We start from the raw sequence: 25,912 nt of genomic DNA on the forward strand, positions 1-25,912 counted from the left end.
ATTGGCCGGGCCCGGGCCCGCCCCCCGCGCGCCGCGGTCGCCGGGCTCCGCACGGCGCTGGCCGCAATCGCAGCGGCCGCGACTCCGCTCCGGGACGCGGTGAGGGCGGCGGGGCTGCGCTGGCCGGGGGCTCCGGCCGGGGGGAGGAGGCGGGGTACGCCTGAGCGAAGGGAGCTGTGAGGGCACGGCCCGCTCCGCTCCGCCGCCCGGCCGCTGAGGCAGAGGCGGGAGCGGCCCCGCCGCCTCCCAGGGCAGCGGCGGAGGGCGCCGGCTGCCTTGCCGGGCTCCGGGCGCTGCCGAGCCCCCGGCGCTCCGCCCGGCGCCCCGTCCGGCCCTGGGCACGCCTGGCCTGGGAACTGCGTTTGATCCCTCCGTGCTGAAAAAGAGACGGGGGTCAGAGCGGCTCCTTCCGAGAGGCACTGCTCAGGGCTGGCAGAGGAGGGAGATGGGCGAGTGGGCGAGGAAGCAGTGGCAGCAGCTCAGATTTAATCACCAGTAACACGCTTTTAACGGGAGAAAGGGATGGAGTGACTATTTAGGGGATTTCTGCCGAGAGCTGCGGATGCCTGAAAGGCGCTGTGGCCAGTTGGTTATTTATAGGTGCTAGACAGCCTTGCTGTAGCATGAGGTTCTGCTTGAAGGTAGTAGCACCGCTAGTTCCCGAGTAGGATGGAACAACACTGTGTTGGATGTCTGTATTTGGGAGTTAGTGTAAATATTGTAGCCAGATCTGAAATGCTAAGATAAACTATAGTAGAAGACATGTGGAGTGCAGGAATCTTGTGTAATATTACACTGGAATTTCTGTGTAATAACTTCTGCAGAATTTCATTCTCTCTGTGCTCCCAACATTCCCATGTTTGCTGAGCAGATATTCTTATCCTTACCTGGCTTACTCTTTCACCCTTATACCCCCTATGCCAACTCAAGCAATTTAACAAAATTATTACTCATGCAGTGCTGCAGTATCTGTTTTTTCTTTTTAGAATGTGATGGCAGAGGCTTTGTACTTCTGCAGACAGATAAGAAAGTAAATAGCAGAAGTAGTTTTATCGAAGCTTTAAGGTTTGCCATATTTGAATATTTTGAAACTTGTAGAGGAAAAAAGAAATCCTCTAAACCAGGTTATCACCAATGATTTTGGGGTTTTTTTACTCTCAGGTAAATTGTACCATTTCTGCTACTGAGAAAAGTAAACCTGCAAACAGGAGAATGAACTTTATTTGTAATTACTTTTAAATACATTTATTTAACATCAAGAATCATTCTGAGTTAACTAAAAAATCATGGGTTCTTACAGTAAAAATGGCTTGTATATCTTCAGTAGCTAAACAGAATATTTTACTACAAGTTCTAATCATACTAAGCCAGTTCATAGAATGGTTACTAGCAGACTTTGTAAGGAAATGTTTGCAAGAAGGGCCATAATCTTCTTCAAAATGTACCATATTAGAATTTATAGTGTTAATTTTTTTTTTTTATTTCTTTTACAAGTGCAGAAAGAAAATCAGATTATTTGTATAGGGGCCTAATTACAGGTTTAGGTGCTTCTGTTTGTGTAGCAGGCAGCACAGCATGTGGGTGGAACATTGCTGACAGAAGTGTGGACATCAGTTTCCTGTAAGGAAGAATGTCACATATTTTGTGGAAATCGGTGTCTAAGTGGCAGGCAATGTGCAAGCACTTTGTGGAGGAAGGAACTGTAGCTTGATTTGGGAATCTGAGAGGCTAGTGGTTACAAGAAGTGAGCTGTTTAGAAAGACTTCATAGAAGAGCTTTAATGGTCATCTGATCAGCTTAAGGCTGTTACTTTTCAGCAAGGTTACTGTTAGTGTATTTCTCATGCAAGTAAAATAGAGATATCCTTTCTGTTTATATAGCTCTTGGAGACTGTGCTTAAGGTATTTGGAGTGCAAGCTACTGAAGTGTCAATATTGCTTTAAAATCTAGTGAAAAATACTTTGATCAACTCAAACCCCTTTCTTTGGAGTGCTCTCCTCTTCTTAGAGTATTGACCTTAAAGGACTGTTTCCCAAAGGAAAGTTGTGGACTGAGGGAACAGGCAGTTGGCTGGAAAAATTGTTCCAGCGGCAGCCAGCCATTTCCAGATATGGTCTCTCTTAAGCATCCCTCTTTTATCAAGTCAGAGATATATGCCAGCTTGCTAGTGGGAAATGGTCAAAGAGCCTCTGTCAGGACAGACTGTTTTTAAGAGTGAATTGTTCACACCCAATTCTGCATGTGCTTCTTCCACAGACTGTGCAAACTGTGCAGCAGCCTTACCTGCATGTGTATGTGGTGGTCTGATGCTGAACCCACTGCATTGATGGGCTTTATCCTGGCATGGTCTCCAGGCAAAGTTAATTAACTCTTCTGTCAGAAAGACTAGGCAGAGCTGATCAAATCTTATGGTATTTTTTGGATTAACCAAAGCTCCAAGATGATCTTGTAGCAAGTTTTTAGTTTTTCCACACAGTCTTCAACTGCATGTGATGTAGGATTGATTGCATGTGACAGATCTTCAGAGAAAGGCTTTTTCTGTACCTGTGGTAAGCTGTTCAGCTGAGCTGCTTTCTCTTAATATGACTTGAAGACAAAGCATGTGATGGGTAGCTTTCTCTTCTCAACTGTAGGTCAAGAACTTGTACAACACAACCCTGAACACAGCCTTTTAAATTGCCCACTTGCACTCAGAGGCCTTTTTTAAAACAAGTATATGTGCGTGCATGAGTGTATTTGTTTGTTTGATCATTATTTGTTTGTTGGGTTTGGTTTGGGTTTTTTTAAAGCAGTACTTAGATACAGACGATGATGACCCATTCCCACTGCACATGTTTAAACCTATTTTTAGTGCTGCTTAGAGAACTTTGGGGAGCTGAGCATTTATTAGTTATGGTATATTGGTCCATTGTGGTACATCTGGAGTTTTTTTATTTCCTTCCTTCTTTCTGGTGTTAATTTGATTTAATTATAGTATAGGAAAAGACAGATAAGAGAGATTTTATGTCATTAATTTGTGGCAAAGAGGAGGTTCTTTTCTATTCTAAATAGTCCATGACAAAACATGTATGATTTGCTAGTACAGTGCAATGTTTGTTGGTGTTCATATTTTTTTCCTGGGTGTTCTGCATCAGTCACGTCTGTCTCAGCAGAAGAGAGAAATGTGAAGACCTAGATACCCTTGTACTGTGTGGAATCCCTCATGGAGGGGCTGCCTGAGGGGCTGGTAGCTGAAGTCTCTGTCCCTGCTGTGGCCCGGGGATTTCTGTGGTGGGGCTGTTTGCAGACAGAGTGCAGTGCTGGTGTGTTTGACAGCTGTGGTATGCCTGTGGTGCATGTGTGTGGCACAGCACAGGCCTGCTCACAGCTTCTGGCTGGGCTGCTGACAACTGTGGATCCTTGTTAGTGGAGTCAGGAGTGTAAACTCACCAGGAAAGACAATCCCATCAAACTGTTTCCAGCTGCCTGGTATATCAGTAACTGATAGTGGCAGGGACTGTTTCCATGTGATGGATGTCTGTGTGCCAGGACCTCCCTTGAAATTAGCTATCATGTTATATGGCCTGGTGAACAGCTGGCACCAATGCAGTTTCTGTTGATTTGCCCTGGATTCTGATGAATGCTATCTCAAAGAGCTAAGCATCATGTGAAAGCATCTCCAGCAATTATTTGGACCATTAACTTTTTTTTTTATATATGTAACTCATATTATAGTTGGAGAAATGTTATGAGACAGACACTGAGCTCTTGAGGCATCTGTGTGCAGGAGATCTAACTCAATATTCCAGTAAGTCAAACTCAGTTAAGATTTATAAGCAGATTGTCTAAACAATCCTGATTTTCTTTTCTTGCCTAATATTTCAGGAGTTAGATATACCTGAAATTGAATATTAGAAATGAACAGGCTCATTGGCCTGTGGCTTATGGTGGCACCTTACGAAAGTTCTATACAGGTTGATTTGAATCTTAGCTAGGCTGTAGGCAACAAAATAGGCAGGTTTTATGGATGTTGTACACACAGTGCACAGTATGTTATTTGTCATGTCATCTGAAGAAGTGACAAGATAGATCAGGCAGAGTTGCCATACAGAGCCACATTCTTTGGCAACAGTGGCAACAGTGACAAAACTTTACAATTCCAGCTCAACATGGGAGAGTATAACCATCTAATAAAAAATTCTGCTTCTTCCTTCATATCTGCTTGAGTGCTGAAGAAGCTAGTAAGTCAACAAACCCTAAATTGTTAAGGTACTGTGTATTATTCTTGGTCCAAGTGTTACAGGCAGTGACAGGAGTGGTTTCTTCCTGAAAGGTAAGTTTTTGGAAGACGCAGTTTCATAACAGTTAATGTTTGGTTCTGTTTAGACTGCCAAAACTTCCTTACTTTGTGCTAACTCCACTAAAAAGGATTAAAAAACCCCAACTTTTCAATATGTATATCAAGTATAAAATATGCATATATATTTTTTTCATACTACTGCCTGCAAGATTAAATCTTAGTGACCCATGAACCCATGCTATGTGTTAGGTAAATAGTCTTCTGTGAACACAGCTGGAGAGGATCTGGCTGCTTCGCTGTTCCAGCCTCATTTGAGTGGCTGCAGATGAGTGATTTTCACTGGGGTACTGAGGCTGACTTAGATAATGTTCACTAGGTTTAGTGGTAGTTTTGACATTTTTCCTTGTGACTGTGTTGAATGGCTTGGGGGTTTCCAGCTTTTATCCCACAGAAAGCCATGATAAAGTAGACTACTCTGCCTCTTACTACAACACCTCTTCCATACCTAGCAGAAATGGTTAACTTCCAGGATCTCATTTTTTTGAGTTTTGTGAGGCAGGTGTAAAATCCCATCTCCCAGTGCATGAGGAAGTGTGTAATCTTTATGCATGTGCCAGAGTGTGCAGTTCTTCAGGAGAGTTTGCTTTTAGAGTTCACATCGGATGAAGCAGACCTGAGACTATGACCAATAAATGGCACCTGCCTACCCCTGCAACCCCAATTCAAAAAGCAGACCTTAAACCTGTGATTGGATATGGCCAGATAGTTTGCTTGTAGAGTAAATGCTTTATCAGACATTCAGGATGCTCAGGACATTCACTAGCAAGGACCCTACTTCTAGTCCTCTCAAGATAGTAGAAAGAGCCATTTCTGCATGGGCTGCAACCTTCCCTGTGATCTGCTTATCTAAATTTGTCATTCACAGGCTCAGACGCATTTTTTCTCACTGTGCACCTTGTGCAAACACTTAACCATTGAGGAAAGGGGGCAAAAATGCAGCTCTTTCATGTGGTACTGGTTCACATTTGCTCTCCACTAGCATAAAAGGTTGCACAAATAGCATGAGGCTTTCACAGCCTGTACTTCCCCCCCCAGCCCAGCCTCCCATCTTGTGCAGAACAGTGGCACGGCCTCTTTCCACCCTCTTTGGTATTGTGGGCACAGAGAGCTTTTGTGACACTCTGACCTTCCAGCTCCCCAGCACTTTTCCATGTCTTAGTGTCCTACATCACCTGGGATTTGACTCAGTAATAATGGGCTAATTGCCAGTGAGTGGAAACCAGGGAATCACCTAAGCAGAGACCAAGAGAATAGTTTTAATCTTTCTGGAAGAGTTTTATCTGTGAAGTACTTGATAGTGAGGCTTGCTTTGTATTTGAGACTTACTCATTGCCAGCTATTATAGAGTGAAACAACCAGAGGGAGCTGAACAACTTGGTTGTCCTATTCAGATATGCTTTCAGTCAGATTTGAAAGCTGACAAAAAGCTATTGTAGTTTGGTGCTAAAGGAAGATATGACCAGAAATTGTACTGTGGGTTAAATGGTCTGTAAAACAAACAGAAAAACCCCACAAGCGAGAAAAGCTTCTAGCTGGGATACTGCTGATGTTTGTTCTGCATTTTTTTACTGGCTGATATTTACTTGTCTCAAAATTCTTCATTAGGAGTATTTTCTCCCATTTGTGGAGTAAATAAAGAAGAGAGATGATACTGAAAGCAGTTTTGCTGCTGGGCTGTGCTCTGGGCATCAGCACATTCCCCATGGAAGAACCAGAAGATGGAGGCAAGCACTGGGTGGTGATTGTTGCAGGTTCAAATGGCTGGTACAACTATCGCCACCAGGTAAGGACCACTGTTCCCCATGTTGATACTGTCCATGCTCCTGAAAATGCCAGCTCCCAGACTTGCAGGAAGGTGATAGCTGCCTATCTATCATCTAGACTAGTTCAGACCTTCTGTCATTTGAGCAAGTGCTTCTACTTCTAGACTCCCAGGTGTGTCTGAAGTTTTCAAACAGCAGCAAGATTCGCTCAGAGCCTGCTCTTAGTTATTTTTGTTACTACCCCAAGAATTCCCTTCCACTGCTCCTTTTTACTATGTGATTTTTTTTTTTTTGCATACAACTTTTTTCAGTTTCTAACCTCTTGAAAAAGCTGTCATTACAGAAGGAGAAGTATTCTTCCTCTAATCACACTTCTGCATTCTGGGAGACCTGTGCCTTTTAGGGTAAATACTCTATTACTAACTAGACTAGAGGATCTAACACCAACTTGCAGTTCTACAGATGATCTCTAGAGGTAAACATAATTTTGAGACACGTGCGTGTTTCTTTCCAGTTGTTTCCTCTTTTCATATGCTCTGAGAAGTTTCCTTTTTTTCTGGTTAAAAAAATCTCAGAAGGCTGCAAATGCATTATTATGTTTTGAAGAGTGGAGGACATGTGGAAAGGGTTTTTTTTTAACATGAATCACTTTGCTGACTGTGTTCAACAGCATGGCCTCAGAATTATGTTGGCACAACAAAGATAGGGTGCACCAGGGTGCAGGGAGCAAAGTGGGTGGCAGAAACAGGAGGAAAGGGAACTAGAACTCCTGAGTCTAACACTGTTGGGAAAGTCAGTGTGTTGTGAAATTGTGGGCTGAGTGTGGGTGTCACTATGGACAGGATTAAATTCAAGTGACTTAACTCTGATTAAGTTCAAGATTTATAATCAGCAGTCAGGAAACTTCTGCAGCACTTTTCCCTTGGGGAATTGCTGGACAATCCCTTAAACAGATTAATCTATGCAAATACTAACTTTGCTCTAAATTTGCAGCTTGGCTTTCCTGGAGAACAGGATTAATTTAATTCTGATTTGTGTGTACATATATATATTTCTAAATGTTAGAAAAATAGTTTTTTATACCATTGTTTAAATACTAGTGTACAAGGTTAGCATTTTTAAAACTGAGTTGTATGAAATGTACTGGTTGAATTGCTGAATGCTGGAACTTTTAAAGTATTTATTATTTTTAATGTAACTGCCTGTAAAATATAGAGAGGCTTCATCCTCTTGGTTGAGGAACAAATGAGCCTTCTGTGTGTTGGGCACCCTGGGTTTTGTGAATGTTTCTTCTCCTCAGCTCATAATCAGTTTGTAACTTCCAGCACAGTGATGAGCTTAAAACTAAATCAGACTGACAATCTTGTTGCATCTGAAGAACAACCTGTCACTAGCAAGTGCTAGCTCAACACTTTGACAAACAGGTTTTAGGGACTTTCCTTACATTGTAGATATCACCTGATAATCATAGTTGGAATATTACAGCCTTAATATAAACTATGTATATTTCAAATTAAATCTTGAAGAAGAGTTTTAAAGTTGAAATTGGGAAACAATGATGAGAATACTACTGCTGTACTTGATTACTGCCTGTCTTGGAATGTCTAAATTTAATTACTGAGTTGTGCTCTTTTTGTTGCTATTGCTGTATAACCAGTCTAGCTGGCTCCCTTCCATTCTAGGAGGAGTTAATACCACAACATTAATTCTTTAAATAAAACTACAATTTTGAAGCTGTGGCTCATGAGAATTCCTTTTCTCAATTGCCTGGGCACAGTTTTTAATCTCTCTGTCAGTGAGCCTGCAATGGCAAGTGTATCTGCCAGGTAAAATAGGGCTATGAAGAACACAGGATTCACACTTACATATTTGTGTCCAACAGTGAGTGAATCTTTGGAACATGCCAGTTTCACAGAAGCCCATTAACTTTTGAGTGTGGTCATCCTTTGCAGATAGTTACTAAATAATTCCTTTTCCATGTTAGAAAAATGAGAACAGGATTTCTTCAAATACCTTGATTTTGAAGATAATGTCAACCATCAATATGCAACGTTTGCTGTGTTGGATTGTTCTGAATTTAAATACTAGGAATCTCTGTATTTTAAACTGCCACTTGCTTCAGGTATTAATATCTGGAAATAAGAAAGTTAGAGCACTAATAATAACCCTATTGAAGTTATAAAAGCAGTATCATAAAAGGGTCTGTACAAAGGATCCTTCAGAGTGAGGCTGGGTTCTTCCCTGTCCTGAGCAGGATACTGTGCATCTTAACTTGTTATGAAAAAGCTCAATTCCTACAAGGTGCAGCACAGTAACAACTTGTGCTGTTCTGCCTAGTGGCCTTTTGTGGCCAATCGTAAGGGCCTGGTGGGAGAGAGCACATGTGGTAGCAGTGACACGTGGTGAGACAGACCCAGCAGTTAGTCATGGGAAATCCTCTCATGTGTGCCATCAAGTGTCATCCACACAAGGGTGCCTTGGGTATTAGAAAATTGGAGAAATTTGTTCCCAGTAAAACAAGCAGAATGATAGACTTTTAGGAGAGTTATTCAGAGAAGAAAAGAAGCTACAGAAATCTGAGGTGTTCTAACAGATTTTTGAAACTATTATGCAGACTGATCACTATAGCGTTCCCTACCTTCCAGAGGTGGAAGCAAAAACATTTTAAGTAATTAAATTATTTGCCCAAGTCACTTACAGTGGAAACAGGAGTAGGACTTGGTCTTTGATTTCTATGCTTCAGAACACATAGTGAACACACATAGAAACACATGGTATTATTGTTCCGTAGAATCATGCCTGTACAATAAGAAATCAAAGCAGCACTCCAGAATTACACGTTTGTGTAATTTTTTGCTTTCCAAGGGAGAAACTGCAGAGGAAAAGATACTATACTCTAATTCAGTTCACTCCTGCCATCACCCTTCTTCCTCAGAACCTCTCTGACCTAGCCTGTGTACAAGTGGATTTGTAGATGTGTACCAGTAAGTAATTATTCAATGTGGTTTTTTTTATTTCCGGACTCGTTGATATTCCCTACATGCAACTAAGCACTCATAATGTCCCTTTGTAATTTGAGAACTCAGCAGACACTTCTCTGGGTTTCAATTGCTCAGTTCAGCTGTCCAGAGTACAGTTAATACACGATGTTGCATATTTGTATTACATTTTTATTTTGTGAGCTCCAGTTGTTTTGCATGCTGCCTGCTTCAACAGGGTCAAAACATACTGTATTGTCTCTCACTGTAGTTATCTGGTGGTAACGTGTTCATCTAACTGAGCAACCACAAAAGCAGAAGAAATAGATTACATATTCAAAAATATCTAATTTTATTCATGAAATGCTGTACAGACCCCAGGACTAATAAGTTTGTAAAGACTGCAGACCCAAGAAACACTGAGTTTGCACCTGTAATGTTAATCTGTAATCTGAAACTCTGCCTAAGACTGGTTATTTAGATGTCAGTGGTCAGGATCCACTATCAGTACAAATCAAGGATAGAAAAGATAAGGAATAAAACCACCATTTGCACTAATATGAGCAAGTCACACCTTGCAGGCAGTTGCTTCCACTGTGATGGCTGAACTGGGATTTCTTCCTAATCAGGATGACCTAAACTTGTCTTACACATTTATCTCATCCAGTTCCTAAAATAAAATTTAAGTGTTTTGTGTAGTATAGAGCCCAGTGTGATAGGCTTACTGTCATTGCGGGGTTAGCTTGTACATTGCTTTATGCTTATGGCTTCTCAGTTCTTTGGTGGTTTTCTCCTTATTTTAGTGGTTTTGATTGGAGTCGCTTGGGCTTTGGAAGAGCTATCAGTGTGCTCCTCTGCTCCTCAGCAGTTACTCTGGCTTCTCTGTAGCAGCTTTTCTATTATGAGACTGGCTGCTGTTCAAGAGTACTCCCCCTGTTCCTAGGGAAAGTGGCTCAGCTCTCTGCTGTACAAAGAGCTGGATAAAATACCTCTGGAAAGCTTGGTGGCATACATGAGCCAATACAGTACTAAATACTTATGACAGATTTAGAGAATGACTCAACAAACTAGTTCTCATTAGAAGAAGTAGTCTGGCTGTTCTGTGAGGTGAACATACCAGCTAACTCAAATCTAAAGCTGACTTCAGATCAGAAAAAGAGACAGACTCATGCTTCCTGGATACTCAAACCCACATAGTCTGTGGAAAAGCCTGATGTGAAACAAGAGTCTTATTAAAGATGGAGTGCATCCTCAAGAGAAATGCCAGACTGAAAAAGTGTGGCAAAATTGATATTAAAACTAAAAGAATATGAATTTGTATACATGGGTCTGTTTTCAGTTGTTGTTTTTAGTCTTAGACTTATGGAGCTTTGTGGGTTAGAGACTATATTTAATCAGAGTTCTAGACACTACCAGCCAGAGCAGTATCTTATTCCAGGGCAATCTTAAATTCTCTTGTCTTGTAGGTAAGGTTGCCTTGGCCACATGGCTTCAATTAATGTTTCCTCACTGTGCTTACAACATTTAAACTGAACTCTCAGGAAAGTTTTCCTAAATTCTTGATAGAGTTAGATCTTTGGGCAGATTCACTGATGTATGTTTAAGCAAAGGAGTAAGACATGACTGACCTATCAGACATATTCTTCTACTTTGTATATATATTAGAGTTCATTCTTGTTTAGGTTGTGACATTTCAGCACAGCCATAGTGGGAATCGTGCTGCTTTAAGGTAAAGCTGACAGCTCCTTTCAGCCATTAACCTAGCAGTCATAAGACAAGAAGTAACCAATTTCACACAAGTCCAAGCTGTTCCCTTTAGGAACTATTTATGCAAGCTTGTGTCATAAACAACTTGATTTTTCCAAAAATCCCCCCAGGCAATTTGCTTAAAAGCTGTGTCATTCAAATGTGTAAACAGCTGTATGGCAGAGGAAAATAGGGGTTCCAGGAAAACAGAGTAGTTCACTCTCTGATCCCCATGCTTTCAAAATCTAGGAATTAATTATTTTAGCAGATCTTCCGTCAGAATTTGCTGATGTAGCAAAGGGTTTAGACTAACCAGGGGGTGAAAGGTCTAAACCATGCCCTTAACAGTGTCCATTGTGGAGCTACCCTTAAGCCAGTTGTGCAGCAGGAGCTGTACAGCTGCACCTTTTCCTGTGCTCTGTGGGGCAGCTGCTGCCCAAACCACAGTCACAGAACCATGATTTAGTAGCAATTTGTCCAGCGAATGTTCATAGCACACATTTCACATGTTAAACCAGCAAGAAAAATACAAATAAGAGATCTGAAACAAGTGAACAGTCTCTTCTAGAGTGCAGATATGACAGAAATATTTCAGAGATAAACAAGGTCAAATAGCAGTATTAAGGGGCAGTTACACATCAACAGGAAATACTTTAGACTCACATACACCTCCCTGCTCTAGCTGCAAACTTTTTTACTCTGGTTCTGTAGAGACTGATGAGTTTTTTATGCACAGAAACCAATAATGAGCAATATCAAAGGTGACTAACTAGGTCAGCTAATCCTATGCAATAAACCCTAACTGTTTACTCATAAGAGTCCTACTTTAGTCAATGGAGTTTCAGAAGGAAGACATGCTTTTTCTGCTCTAGCCTTTGCTGGTGATACCATTATACTACTAGCAGGTACAGTTCATTTAGCAAAAGCCTTAAAAGGCTGGGACAACCCCCAAACAGGCATAAATTGAGATTGAAGAGAATTGACTGCATTGATCTGTCTTCCTTTACACTAGGGATTTTGCTAGTGACTACTATTTGCTAAGCAGGACATATTGAGCAAACAGTGAATGAACCAGAAGGAAGGAGAGGAAACAAAAAAGCTGATAATATGCATTTAGAAATTTTAACTTATTTTGGGTACTTGGCATCAGTTGGAATACCTCCACTGTCCCTATTGGCCAGCCACATGTCTGTGGGAGCACAGACACTTGCTGATTTAATATGGTGATATTATGTCACTGCATGCCCAAGCATTTCCCTACACAGCCAGCCTGTAAAGGTTCCTGTCAGCATCACAGAAGTGTGTGATATTTTAAGAGTGAGAAGGGATCTATGATCTACTTATCAATCAGTGTAGAGAAGCTCTGATTAGCGTTTTCTTCTACTTCTGCTTGGGTTGCTTGTGAAAATCAAGTATGTTCTTGGTCAAACCTGTGCTCTTCTGTTTTATAGTATATGCAATATCTTCCTAACTCTGTTTAACCTCAATGTTTTGACTTGTTGAGGCAGCAGCTGGTATAATGACATAGAAGGAAATGGAAAACTAACTGGGAGATTGTCTGGGATAGGTGGAAGAGAACATAGGCTGCTGACCTGTGAAGTAGGAAATAGAACTGCTTTAATACGAACAGTTTAGCATTTAGGGTTAATCACATAAAGAGATCTTACTGTTGGAGAGTTGATTAGCATTGAATGTACCTCACTCTTCACAAAATCTTGTCAAAGTATCTTCTCTTTTCAGTTTTATCTGCACTTAGAAGACCAAGGATTATAAAGTTACAGTATTTTACAGTGTCCTTTTGGTTAAACTAATGAAAATCACTAGTACTCCTAAGTAATCTGAACAGACATTGTTCCTCTTAACCCACATCAATTTGGTTTCCAAATTAGCAAGTTAGATTAGTTCAACACAAGTAAGCTTTAAAACTTGCTTCTTGCCTGCATTTGTAGTGTGCATTTGTTAGATGAGATCTCTTCCATTAATCCTGCACAACTTTTCCTAGTATGTGGTGTTCTAGTTCTCAAGTTCAGGAATTATTGTTAATGTCTCATTAGGGCACGCAGAGACTGTAAGTTTTAAAGGAGAGAATAATTTGGGCTGAAAATAATAAGAATAATAATAAATAATAAGAAATTAGCATTCTGATAGAAGTCTGCATTTATTGTAATACCACTTTAATGAGTATTGTTATTTCTGCATCATGGGAAGATGGTTCTGTAAAGAAAATCTGCTTATTCATATCCTGTACAAATCAGCAAAAGAGCCTGAATAGAAATGCTGCAATTCTGTTTTCCACTCAAATCTGATGTGCTCTGAGTTAGTTGCTCTGCAGAGTAAGAAATACATAATTAAAAAGAAAATCTTCCTTAAACCAAATTCTTATCTCATAGTAAAGCAAGATTTAATAAAACTTTTGCATAGATGAGATTGGTAAACAATACTTGCTTAAGTCAAGGACAGCCTTCAATGCTTAGTCGTGCAGACTTGGTACAGAATTACAGGAAATTGGTGGAAATCCAACTCCTTTTGTCTGCTTGGCACACTTTGGATTTATCTGTCATTGCAGAAGGTTTTTATTTTGATTTTCTCACACAATGCAGAATATTGCTGAGAGCTTCATGTTAAATTTGTTATCTGTACCGAGTCTGAAGTAACTGCCAGTTTCTGTTTAAATAAGAAATCAAAATAGGTAATGAGGAAGAGATATTAATCATAGTCTCTACTATTAATGCAACTGCTTCTAATTAGAGAAGGGCAGTGAGCTCTGGTTTAACATGTACATTTCAGCTCTCTAGCAATCTTCAGTCTCTTATATTGGAATTAAGTTTGTTTTGGTCAATAGCCTGCTGTTGGGTCTCAAAAGCTATTTTGCTTCTAGTATCAAAAGTAAAATTTCTGTTAAAACTAGTAATGAAAATTTGCTTAATTTCAGGCAGATGTGTGCCATGCATACCAGATTGTACACCGAAATGGAATTCCAGATGAGCAGATCATTGTCATGATGTATGATGACATTGCTGATAATGAGGAGTAAGTGATGAATGTACACTGGTCACAAACTATATGGTTACTACAAACATGCCATGGTCACCCATGTGTCTTGAGTTTGTAGTAGTTTGGAAAGAAAAGCCCTTAAAACCACCTGTGATATGCATAGAGACATCAGCCATTAGCACAAGAATTCTCCCTTGAAATGTGCTCATGAGCTTTCTAAGCCTTGTTCCACAGCTCAGCATCAGCTGTAGCACTGAGGACTGCAGAGCTCTGTTATGAGATTAAGGGATTTTAACTCCCAGGTATAACAGTATGCAGCAGATAAATAACCTAAACTCATGAGGGGAGGTCTGTGTATGAATTCCAGGGCTTTTTAGGGAGGATATTATCAGATTAATTCCCAGCATGTACATTCAATGAAGATGGGTACAGGTCCCATTCTGGGTTACTGTCTAGAGCATATAATTTCTTGGTGCATGACACAATTGATTTATACAGCCTCTAATTCTGAAACAGCTTCCCCCAAAATCAGCAGACATTACAGGTACAGCAGCACTGGGAGCAAAATGTTAAGGGGAATAAAGGCAAGGCTGCAAGGAGAGAGATGATAGAGACCGTCCACCTACATCTTCAGATTAATTGACATGATTTGAGGTAGAATGCTTGAATGTACTCTGAGGGTAAGGACACCTGAGACAAACATATGTAACTGACTGAAGTGCAAAGCCCTTAATATTCTGAAATCACTTGATGACATATGGTGCAAGTTCCTGTACTCTCAGGCAAGCTAGCTCCTTTTTCTATGATCATTGCATGGCATGTGGCTAATTATTCCTATTTATGTTCCATTAACCTTTCAGAAATCCAACCAAAGGCATTGTCATCAATAGACCTAATGGCTCAGATGTGTATGCTGGAGTGCCCAAGGACTATACAAAGGAGGTAGGAACAAAACCCCTTTCCCTGGGGAAAATTCAGCATTACCCAATGTCTGAATAAATTCTTTCACCCTGTAGTTTACACTCCATAATGCACATAATATAAAGCATCAAGTTTATTCACCTGCATGATTTGGCATGAAGTTTGGTGTTCATAAGATGAATATAGACAATAGATTCTTTGAAGTGAAGCATTGGTCATAAAACTGAGCCTTTACACTGTTTCCATGCTGACACATGAAATAAAAGGAAGAAAGGTCTTGGATTGTAAATGTTGTAACTCCATCTGAGAAACAGCTATGTAAAACTAATTGTTTCATTAAATCAGCACAGTAATCCAGTCACTCAGTGATTTTGTGATTCAGCAGCCGAGTCATTAGATAAAGATGTATTGAAAAGGATGGTCAGCTAAATTTGTCATCCATGCATGGATTCTAACTTTAAAATGATATCTTTCTAAAAGAAGGTTTTTTTTGTTTTATGATCCAATCTAACTTTAATCTTCTCAAATCCTTAGGATGTTACTCCTAAGAATTTTCTTGCGGTTCTCAGAGGAGATGAGGAAGCAGTAAAGGGGGTGGGATCAGGAAAAGTATTGAAAAGGTAAGAGAAGTTTAATTTAGAAAATAATTACATGTGTAGTTGTAAATTGTCACTGATTTCAACAAAAGAGTAAGGTAAATTAGAGCAACTTGAGAATCCAGAAAATTATTTATGGCAATTTCGGGTCCTTCACATTACAAATATAGTGGTTCTAGTTTCTTAAAGTATGCATCACAAGAAAGCAACTGTTGATATTTGACTGATTAAGGTATAAAAGTTCTAGAGGGTAGTATTAACTGTATTTACTATTTATTATTAGACTACTGTCTTTTGCAAGAATGGCAGTTCTGAGAGAGTGTGGCTAAACTTTGGAAACCTCTGGAAATGGTTGTCTAAAACTTGTTTTAATGTACATTAACAATTTCATTGATCAGCTGAAGACTTAGGTCAGACTCAGGCCAGACTTAGCAGTGAGTGGCAGAGGGACAGAGAGAGCTTAACTAGCTCATCAGATGGAAGAATTGCATGTCTAATCCCAGCCTTGGTCTTTGTAGCACATGTACAGTTATACATAATTCTATTCCTAATGAAGTGGAATTATGATTCAGAATTAATGAATGAAAATCTTTGTGTCTGAAAAAGTATGTAATATGAGCAATTACACTTGTAAGTGATGTATTATGCTTAAATTATTTGTAAACTAAGCTACACAAATTATTCTAAGTTTGGCAGTACTCTAATATATGAAGAATAATAAATTATAGATTGCCTAAATGGAATGTAAGATTTAAAATTAATGGTAGGTTACAAAGGCTTATATAATTTAGATGATTCAAGAATGTAGTTAATGTGTTTCAGGGCCTAATAAGAAGTCTTCTTGGAAGGATACCTGATGTCAGTTATTCATCTTGCTTCTACTTTGAAATGTGAAAGTATGATGCCTCCTTACTAAGTTGTATATATTTCTAACTGTTGGTTAAGAGCTATATCATATTATGTTTTTCTATGTGCAGGAATTACTGTAAAACCTTTAAGAATTTAAATTTGATCATTTGGAAGGACTAACCTTGTTAAAGAAAAACTGTGAAGTCTGACTTCATCTGACAGTTGATTTTAGAGGCATAGTAATGAAGCAGAACAGAAAAATCCCACCCTGACACTGAGGAGAACAATAAAAGAGAAGGAGCAGGACAGTAGTCAAATAAGTTACTGCTCTGAATTGTTTAAACTTCATCCTGAAAAGCTGAGGTTGAAAATTATACATGAAGCACAAATAGGCAAAACATTAATAAATAACTGCACATTACCAGATTGTGCTCCTCTAGTATCTGGAATGAGTCAAGAGTTGACTATGAAGAAATTTTTGTTTTAATAAAATGTACCTCTGAACACACCTCACCTGTGAAAGCTTGATGTTCCCATTCAAATAAGGGAGTAGCTATGCAGTGGGCCAAAGTCTCTTAATGTACTCAGGAAGACAACTTGAACCCACAAATAAAAGTCTTAATTGTTTGCATTACACCTTGGTCAAATTTTTTGCATTTAGGATCAAGAGCAGGAAGCAAAAAACGCCAACCCTTCTTTATTAGGCTCTGTTTGAATTTTCAAGTGGTCTGACTGTTGGTATTGGGTGGGACAAGAACTCAATTATCCTTTCCTTGGGAGGCTTCCAGATGGTGGCCCCCCTCACCAGTAGGTTCCTGGCCAAACAGAAGGCTGGACAGTGTTCCCTTGAGCTGCTGCAGTTGTACCTGTTTGCTGTGGGGAAAGAGCAAAAGCAAGTAAAGATTTCTGGACTCTGGTACAGAGGAACAGAGGAGGGGCTGGACACTCCTTCTGATCTTTTTGCACATTTTTTATTTAATTGTCCCTGAATACAGTTTAAAAGGAAAATTCCTTTGCAGATCTGGCTGTTAGGGTGAGGCCTTTCTGTCACCCAAACATGATCGGTTTGATTTAGAGGGGAATCAGACTGTACAGCAAGCTGTACTGCACCAATGTGAGGGTGTCAAAGCCTGTGAGTGCTCAGTGCTCAGCTGACTGCAGAGCCATGGATGCAAATGCCAGTCTGGCCTCGTGGGTGCCTGTGTATCAGTTCCTCATGGAGCTGTAGGCTGACCCTGCTTGATGACCTGTGTGGCTAATCATGGCCACAGTAGTCCTTACACATACCTAAGGGTCTTAGCAAAGAGGTTTTTATTATTTATCCCTGTGTTATTGATGCCTTGGTATAATTTAGTTATTAAAGCATTCCTTTTTTACCAGATTTCTACAAATGCCACAGGATAACCAATTCTTCCCACAGCCATGAAAAACCAATTGTGTTTCCACTGTACCTTACATAACAGCCACTGTCTCACAATCAGTTTACAGTTTGGAATGTGAAGTGTGATTGCCATATTCTCCATGTTTGAGGGACTAGCCTGTATCTTTGTTTTTGTTCCTTTTGCGGACACTTATCTCCTCTAATAAGGATCCAAACTAATATGCTTGGGAGAAAAAAAATATTACCAAGAGGAGGAGGTGCTTCAGCTCTATTATTTTCAGATATTGACATGTTTTGGCACTAAGAAGCAGATGATTGTTGTTGCATTGAAGATTAGGTCAGAGTAGTTAAAAACACTTTGTTTGCAATTTTTTCATTATAGTGGTCCCAAGGATCATGTGTTTGTTTATTTCACTGACCATGGAGCTCCAGGACTTCTGGCTTTTCCTGATGATGATGTAAGCATTTTGGGAATAACACAAAACCCATCATTTTAGTGGCATACTAAAATAATAACTAATACATGTAAAACATGAGAATATTAATGCACTGCTATATTGAGGGAAGAGGCTGAAAAAGAGCATTATTCTTCTCATCATTATATTTTGGATTTTTTCCAGTTAGAATCTCTTAACATTCAGTTGAAACTTAAGTTATGTCATTCCATAGCCAGACTGTTTCACACAGGTATGACTTGGCTTTCTGGTGCACTATACTTATCCTCTGGAACCATTATTCATCTTTTCCACAGTGGTAAATGCTAGAATGTTATACTTCAAAATGGCAAAGGCATGGATAAATTTATTGGGAAAATAGTGTACATATTCACAACAGTTAGTATTTATTCTTAAGTGAATTGTATGTCTTTTGAACATAAGTGGTTTTAATACAAGCTTTCTTTTTTTACAGCTTCATGTGAAAGACTTGAATAAAACTATTTGGTACATGTATCATCACAAGAAATACCAGAAGGTAAACCAGCATACCAGAAATTCTGAAATTAAAAGAGCAGCTGGCATGGAAGAGAGATGTTTTTATTTTGAGAGTTGGCTCAAAGTAGGAAGAATCTGTTATATGCAGTTAAATTTGCATTAGGAATTTTGTAGTTAAAAGGATTGATCTGCTCCAAATTTTCTGTAAATGGTTTACTTGTTTTTGCAGTCAATGTTCATATGCAGTGTAACTGCTGTTTGCTAATGCTACATATGCTGGCTAGAAAAGCAATATCTGTAAGTGTTGCACCCCCATAATTTAGATCTGATACTTTCTTCCTGTGCTTTGTTCACTTCAGACTTCACTATTAAGATGGGAAGTTTGTATACACCTCTTGTTTTTATTACAGTTACTTATTTAGTTTAAAAGACTGTGCCTCTTGTCAGAAAATTCTGTGAATTTATTTTATCACATGTGCTAACAGCAGAAAAATTACTGTTTTGAACATTTTACTGGTGTTTTTTTAAAGCAGTTCTTTGTGGCAATGTCTGCTATGGCTGGCTGTGTTTAAGAACACACAGCTGGCATCAGTTCCAGAGGTACTGCATTCAATACTAACATGTTGCTGTGCCTATAGAGTGACTGTGTATTTGATCTGTGCTTGTACAATAGCCAGTAGATCCCTGTGGATTTTGTAGAAATGAAAAACACCTTTTCGTTAGTATTCTTTCCCCTTTCTACAGAGTTTAATTCCTGAAAATAAAAAATTATCTTTTGTTTTGTAGCGTTATGCATAGCTTTTGTTCCAGGAATAGCAGTACAGGACAGCTAGCTACAGCTAAAAAGCGATAAACAAGTTTTCTCCATTTCCTCCTGGAATTTCTTAAGGTCTCTGATTTATTTTTTTTATTTTATAGATGGTGTTCTACATTGAAGCATGTGAGTCTGGATCTATGATGAATCATTTGGCAGATAATATTAATGGTGAGCAATCAGTTAACTTACTGGACTTAAATATCACAACTTGTCACAGACCTTAACAAGTACTGACTGTGACAAGAATAGGTTCAAGGCATGTTTATGTAGAATTTTAGTGGGGGAGCACAAGGAAGTAATACTTTCCATTTACAGGAAGTTTCTTTTAGTAGAGTCTTACAAAAGACTGAAAAGGCTTTCAGTTTCTTGGAAACGAGTAGTTGAAAATGTATTTCTTTTCAGGAACCAGGTGGTTGCCCTGGTTATACAAACATTTTTCACCCTCAGCATTGCCAATAGGTGTGAAGTTGCTGCTCTCAGTTTCATTGAGTAGCAAAGCAGCTGTGAGACACCACTGCCAGATGATTTTGCTGGACATTTGCACAACAGCCCAGAATGTGGAACTCAGATTTTTCAGGGTTTCCAGGGTCTCTGCTGCAGAGCTGGAAGCTCAGCCTTGACTGGGGTGAGGAATCACAACTTTTTGAAACATTTCCTTATCAGGGAGACAAGTGCTTGCTCCTATGGTTTTGAAGATGTGATTGCAGAGAAGACCAGTGATGTGCCTGTCCTGGGTGTTTGGCCCTGGGTATGCTGCCTGACATCCACCAAGATTTCTTAAAAACATTTTTCTTTTTTACAGGAAGTTTCATGATGACGATTGTCCCAGACAAATGCTTAGTATTTTTTGTAGTTTATTCTGTCAGAAATTTCCAGTCTGAGGACTCTGGTTTTACAAACAGCTCTACCACAGAACTTAAAAAGGCAGAAAATTGACAATTTTATGTATTAGAGCACAAAGTTGTCTTTGGCAGCTTTCACTGATAAGCTAAGAAGTTTAACTGGTTACTTAGTAGGCATTTTGAAGGGTTCTAAGAGGAGCATTTTACTGCACAGCTAAGATTCAAGATTTTTTTTTTTTTACTTTTGAGCTTTAGGTACATTCTGAGTAGAAACAACACAATAGCTCTATAAAATCATGTGGAACATTTTCAGTTTAAAATATAAATTTTCCTTCAGTTACACAACTATGCTATGTATTAACTTTGGCAAAAAGCCAAAATTGCTTTTGTCTTAATACCTGTCAACATGTGTTTACAGTATTTCTGTTGTCTTAGAGGTTACTTACTGGGAACACTGTACTTGGGACAGATGTAGGTTTATTTTACTTTTGTCTCAGTGTAGAGCATTATCCAACAAAGTATATTACTTATAAGGTGGCATTATGTGGACATAAAGATGATTTTTAGTCAAGTTTGGAGAGAAGTTCTCATTATTGTAATAAAGAAAATTAATGTATAGACAGTTGTTAGTGCATAATGCTCTCAGGCAGTTCTTGAATAGTAGATTTTTCCTTCAGGCATTTTTTTAAACACCCCAGACCACATTTGGCAGCAAAGAAAAAGCACAGAGGGTTCTTAGAACAGCACTGAGGATGACTGAACAGAACGATTAATATACTTCTTTCCTTCCTGCTATTTAGAAGTAAATGATTGAAAGACAGAATACTTAGACAAATATATTGTGTGCAGCTAAGTATTAAATCATGGAGGGGTGAGGGGAGATTTTAAAAAAAACGATTAAAAAAACCCCTTACTGTTTGTGTTATAGTTTATGCAACAACAGCTGCTAATCCCAAGGAGTCATCTTATGCATGTTACTATGATGATGAAAGACAGACTTATCTTGGGGACTGGTACAGTGTGAATTGGATGGAAGATTCAGATATGGTAAGTTACTTAAATTAATTTTTTTCATTTCATGTATGAAAAAGATAAACATAGCTCTATTACAAGATTTGTGAAAATGTTTGGCTTTATGTGAAAATAAAATCAACAAATTAAACTGGCAAAAGATATCTACTACTCAGAACCATATGTATAATCTTTACTTGTTTGGGCCACTGAATTTACTTCCAATACCAACTTTGAGAAATACTATTGTCTTTTGTTATTTATAATATAGAAAATATCTAACTTCTAGTTCCAAATTCACATAATCTTTATTTGCTAATCTGAGACCACATCTCCAAACATCTTAAAACGAATTGGGCAGTTCAGTAAGTTGTAGGGCTGCTTAAATATAGAGCTGTGGCTAATCCACTTGTTAGTATAATGGAAATAGTGTTAATGAAACAAATATGAGATTTGTATGCTAGTCCACTCCTTTTTTGCCCATTTGCTGGGAGATGAGAATACTAAAAGCAATATGAGAATATGCTGTCAAATCTTCAGTTTTTACTTCTGTATCTTTCAAAGACTGTATAGCTCTTGCCCTATACATCCTTCTACTCACTGGCAGCTAAGACCCTTTGCAGCTTCCCTTGCATTTTTAGAATAGCTATCTTTGACCTCATGGAACTTTCTTCATGCAGGAGGATCTAAGAAAAGAAACACTGCACAAGCAGTTTCAGCTGGTGAAGAAACGCACCAACACCAGCCATGTGATGCAGTATGGAAACAGAGTATGTATTTGACAGGCCTTCCTGCTCAAATATATCTTCCAGCCTTTCTTACCCTATACTTCCATGCCTTAAACCAAACAAATCCAAACTAAAAAGAACTGTAAACTGGCAGGGTTGATTTAGTAATTTTTAGACATGAGCTATTTCTCTTAGAAGACCTCTTAGCATTTAAGAGGTGATGATCCTGATGCTAAAGGAAATCAACCTTCTATATGCTTTAATCCAAGAAATCAGGATACAAGTTGTCCTCCAAGCTCTGCCAGTGATTTGACACTTCAGTAAAGTATAAGAAAGATATGTACCACTTCCCAACATATTATAAAAATTAGTGAAATGTTAAAAAATACGATGATCCCTCAAATGGGAGAAGCTAAGAGGTGATACAGCATTTACAATAGTACATTATGCAACAGATTAAATACTTGTTAAAAAAATGTGCAGTTATGTAACCTGGTAGCCTTTTTCCCCACAGTGAGTTTTGGAAATAAAAGTTCCCTGATTTTTGGCAGCCTTTACCTCATTGTATTAAAAACATATGCATACACACAGACACACATATCTACAACCCTGTGATCTCCTTTATTTTCTCAAATAAAACAAGTTTAGAGAGTTAGGTTTGCATGGAAGGCAAAGACAGAATACTTATTGAGGGTGATTGACAGTTTCCATCTGCTTACTTTTTGTCCTTCAGAGCATCTCCTCCATGAAGGTGATGCAGTTTCAGGGCAAGGGGAAGAAAGCCATGCCCATTTCTCTGCCACCTGTGGAAAACTATGACCTGACACCTAGTCCTGATGTGCCCTTTGCAATCATGAAACGAAAGCTGATGGCTACCAATGACATTTCTGAGGCTAAGAAGATTGCTGCACAGATGAAAGCATACCTGGAGGTAAGAAAATCTCATCAGGCCAGATTAATTTCTGTCCTAAGAAATGGCAGGAGGAAAATCCCTGAAAGTCAAAAAAAATTACTCTTTGGACTGGTAACCTCTAGCTGATGGTCTTCCTTTAAAATTCAGTAGGGATTATCTAGCCAAAAGGTAAGCAAATGCAAAAGTCAGTCTCAAAGCTGTTATTGACCAGAAATTCCTCATCTGCATCCATAGGGATTCTTGTGGGGAAGACTTAATCTTTGGTGTTAGAGAAACTCATGTGTCAGTAGAACTGAAACATCCCAAATAAAATAGCTTCTGCAGAATGGAAGTCAGTATTGGTGTTGGCAGTGCCTTCTTTTCCTGGTAAACAGTGGAAGGACAGTAAGTAATTTTGGGTTCCAGGAATCTTGACTTTCTGTCAGTTTTCATTTGAGTGTTAAGAGACAAGTGCAAGAGACTATGCTAAAAATAAACTGCAAAATTTGGTTCCCTAAAGAGCCTAAATATTAAAGGAGGATTAAAGAAAGAGAAATTTCATTCAAAGTCTTTAAATTAGATTTAGAAAAAGCATGTTTTAAGTTCCTTTTGGTTTATATACAGGTGAAAGAATTCATCCAAGAATCCATGCAGAAGATAGTCACCGTAGTAACAGGATCAACAGAACAAACCAAGCAGATCCTGTCAGACAGACTGACCATCAGCAATTATGACTGTTACCAGTCAGCAGCAAACTACTTCAAAGCTCATTGCTTCAACTGGCACTTACCTGTGGTAAGTCACTCATTGGATATAACTTGATAAACAGGCCATAAATCTAGCACAGTCATAGGCACATCTGCAAAAATCAGCTTTTATTATAAAGCTACCTTGGGGCAGTCATACAGATTAGATTTGGAAGAAGGGTAAATAATGTTTTTGAAAACAATTTTTACTACACCTTAGGTAAGCAAGAAGTTTACTGAAAAAATCCCAAAAATAATATGTATTTTTATTAGTTAGTGCTGTTGCTTCCATCAGTTCTCTCCCCAGAAATCCCAATTTTAAAAAAGTCATGTTGCATTTCTGCTTGAAACATCTCTGCTGACAAAACAGAAACACAACCACCACCACTGTGAATTCACAATCTTTGTACATTCAGATTTCTGTATTATGATATAGTATTATGCATAATTCCTTGCAGTAGCCTCACTGCTATTTCCATCATCTTGCTGAATTCTTGAGAACCACTTTTTAGTTTAGGGGCTTTATTACTGTTTGCTCTTCCTGGTTGCCAGTTGAGGATTCAAGTCCTGTTGTTAGACTTCAGGTAAGAATAAAAAAGTCCTGATGTCAGGCAAGATAGCCTCTTCAGTGGATTTTTTGTTTTTGTTCTGTGGGATTTTATGTAATGGATTAGATAGTCTTGAGTATGAGGTCAATGTGCAGCACAGCTGAATTTGCCTAAGTTCAAAGAAGTTGAATTGCTGAATTGCCTGAAGTTCAAAGAGCAAAGTGTGAAAAAAAGATCCATTTAGCCCACTACTAGATCATCAATTGAACACCTTGGATATTATAGCATCTCTTAAGTTATTTCCACCATTTAGCCTGGATAAACAATATCTGCTTTTCATCACAGAAATTATTAACAATGTTTGTTTATTTCAGTATGAGTATGCACTGAGACAGCTGTATGCCTTGGTCAACCTTTGTGAAGGAGGATACCCCATTGACAGGTAATGAGGTTCCCAGATAGGCCCTGTAGTTTTAACTGTGGCTAGAAGAACAAAAGCTAATAGGCAGATAATCCTAAAAGCTTCTCACTTGTTCTGCTCTTGTTATCATTTTGTCAGTAAATTGCTCTAAATTTAGAAATGTTTGTTTTGACAAACATTATTTGTTCCCTCCCACTCATAATGATCCATGTCTCCACAACCCTTTAATTTCCATACTGAGCCTCAGGGAAAATGACAGCCAGTCAGGGGATCCCACTGCACCACACAATACCAAACAAAACAGCACAACTGGTGTAAGGGTGTTGCCCTGTAGCTCCTGCATGAACTTACACTGAAGCCAGGTAGGGAACTGCTGTGTTTTCTGTGCCTCCCCCTCAGCTGCTGGCTCAAAACACCACAGCACTGCTGGGTTCTGGTGATGAAAGGGAATATGGTGCTGTGTGGGATAGGAAAGCAGGGAAGTAATGGTCCAGGCTGACCCCTGTGGTGGTGCAGTAGAGCCAAGGGTAGCATGGTGTTGGAATTCTGTTTTAGGAATTTGTGGTAGAGGTTGGGATCCCAGCTTGCGAGTCATGGAAGAGAAAAGGGAGAGAAGAAAGCAGAAGGGTAGGGAATGTGAGGATGGTTTGGTAGTTCAGAGAATGTATACATGCAGCTCAGGAGGTGAAGAACTGCTGCCCCCACTCCTGGTGGCAGCCCACTGCAGTCAGTTTGGGAAATAGTTTGAGAGCAGAGTACCTGAAAAGTTATTCATCATTATTGTTCTCTGTTGCAGAATATTCCTGGCCATGAATCGGGTGTGCCTTGGGAATTGATGGAAACAACAGTCCTGAATGTAACCCTTACTACAAGTGATAACTTTTCATAGCTGTCATAATCCAGACTTTATGTGCATGCAACCTGGAGAGAGTCAGACACTGTACTGGAACTGTGCTGGGAGCTGAGGCACCAGACCATGAGCAGTGCAGCACTTGCCAGTGCTCTCCCCTGCATCCCCACCTGCTGGCAGCCTGCTGCTTTGAGAGAGGCATTTTGACAGACCACCTAGAGCTTTCAAGATGGATAATTTTTTTCAAAGCACAATGCTCTTAGGAATCTCTGGATGAACACTACAAGCCATCTGTGTGATTGCTAAATCCATCCTAAATCTAAACATTGAGTCATTAATTATGGATTTTTTAAATACTCTTACTTAATCTTAACTTTTAAAAAAAGTTAATGAATTCCATTACAGTGACTAATTTGCAGATTGGTTGAAGAGTGAAGAAACCAAAGGTTGTTCTTTAAGTTTTAACTCCTTAACAGTTTAAAGAAATTAGTTACATTTGGGAGCTATTTGATGTGGACAGCACAGTTAAATGTTGAACAGTAAAAATCTTTGTGAGTA

The 25,912-nt window shown here is 39.1% G+C and overlaps 1 protein-coding gene across 1 annotated transcript; it reads left to right on the top strand.

The window, feature by feature from the left end:
* The first annotated feature begins 7 nt into the window (after positions 1–7).
* On the top strand, positions 8–25,453 carry LGMN (legumain). The gene is made up of 14 exons (XM_021531952.2): positions 8–99; positions 5,945–6,122; positions 13,759–13,856; positions 14,681–14,762; positions 15,276–15,361; positions 17,950–18,025; positions 18,477–18,539; positions 19,418–19,484; positions 21,087–21,205; positions 21,850–21,939; positions 22,631–22,828; positions 23,414–23,584; positions 24,458–24,525; positions 25,301–25,453. The coding sequence occupies exons 2-14, from the start codon at positions 5,985–5,987 to the stop codon at positions 25,338–25,340; spliced, it is 1,296 nt and encodes a 431-aa protein (XP_021387627.1). The 5' UTR covers positions 8–99; positions 5,945–5,984; the 3' UTR covers positions 25,341–25,453.
* Positions 25,454–25,912: the final 459 nt, after the last annotated feature.

This window comes from Lonchura striata, chromosome 6 (genome assembly GCF_046129695.1).
Source record: "Lonchura striata isolate bLonStr1 chromosome 6, bLonStr1.mat, whole genome shotgun sequence".
NCBI classification, from domain to species: domain Eukaryota; kingdom Metazoa; phylum Chordata; class Aves; order Passeriformes; family Estrildidae; genus Lonchura; species Lonchura striata.

Coding starts and splice junctions, on each gene's coding strand:
- LGMN (XM_021531952.2), top strand. CDS start 5,985: ATGATACTGAAAGCAGTTTTGCTGCTGGGCTGTGCTCTGGGCATCAGC. Junction 19,485..21,086: donor TTTGGCAGATAATATTAATG/GTGAGCAATCAG, acceptor TTTGTGTTATAG/TTTATGCAACAACAGCTGCT. Junction 23,585..24,457: donor TCAACTGGCACTTACCTGTG/GTAAGTCACTCA, acceptor TGTTTATTTCAG/TATGAGTATGCACTGAGACA.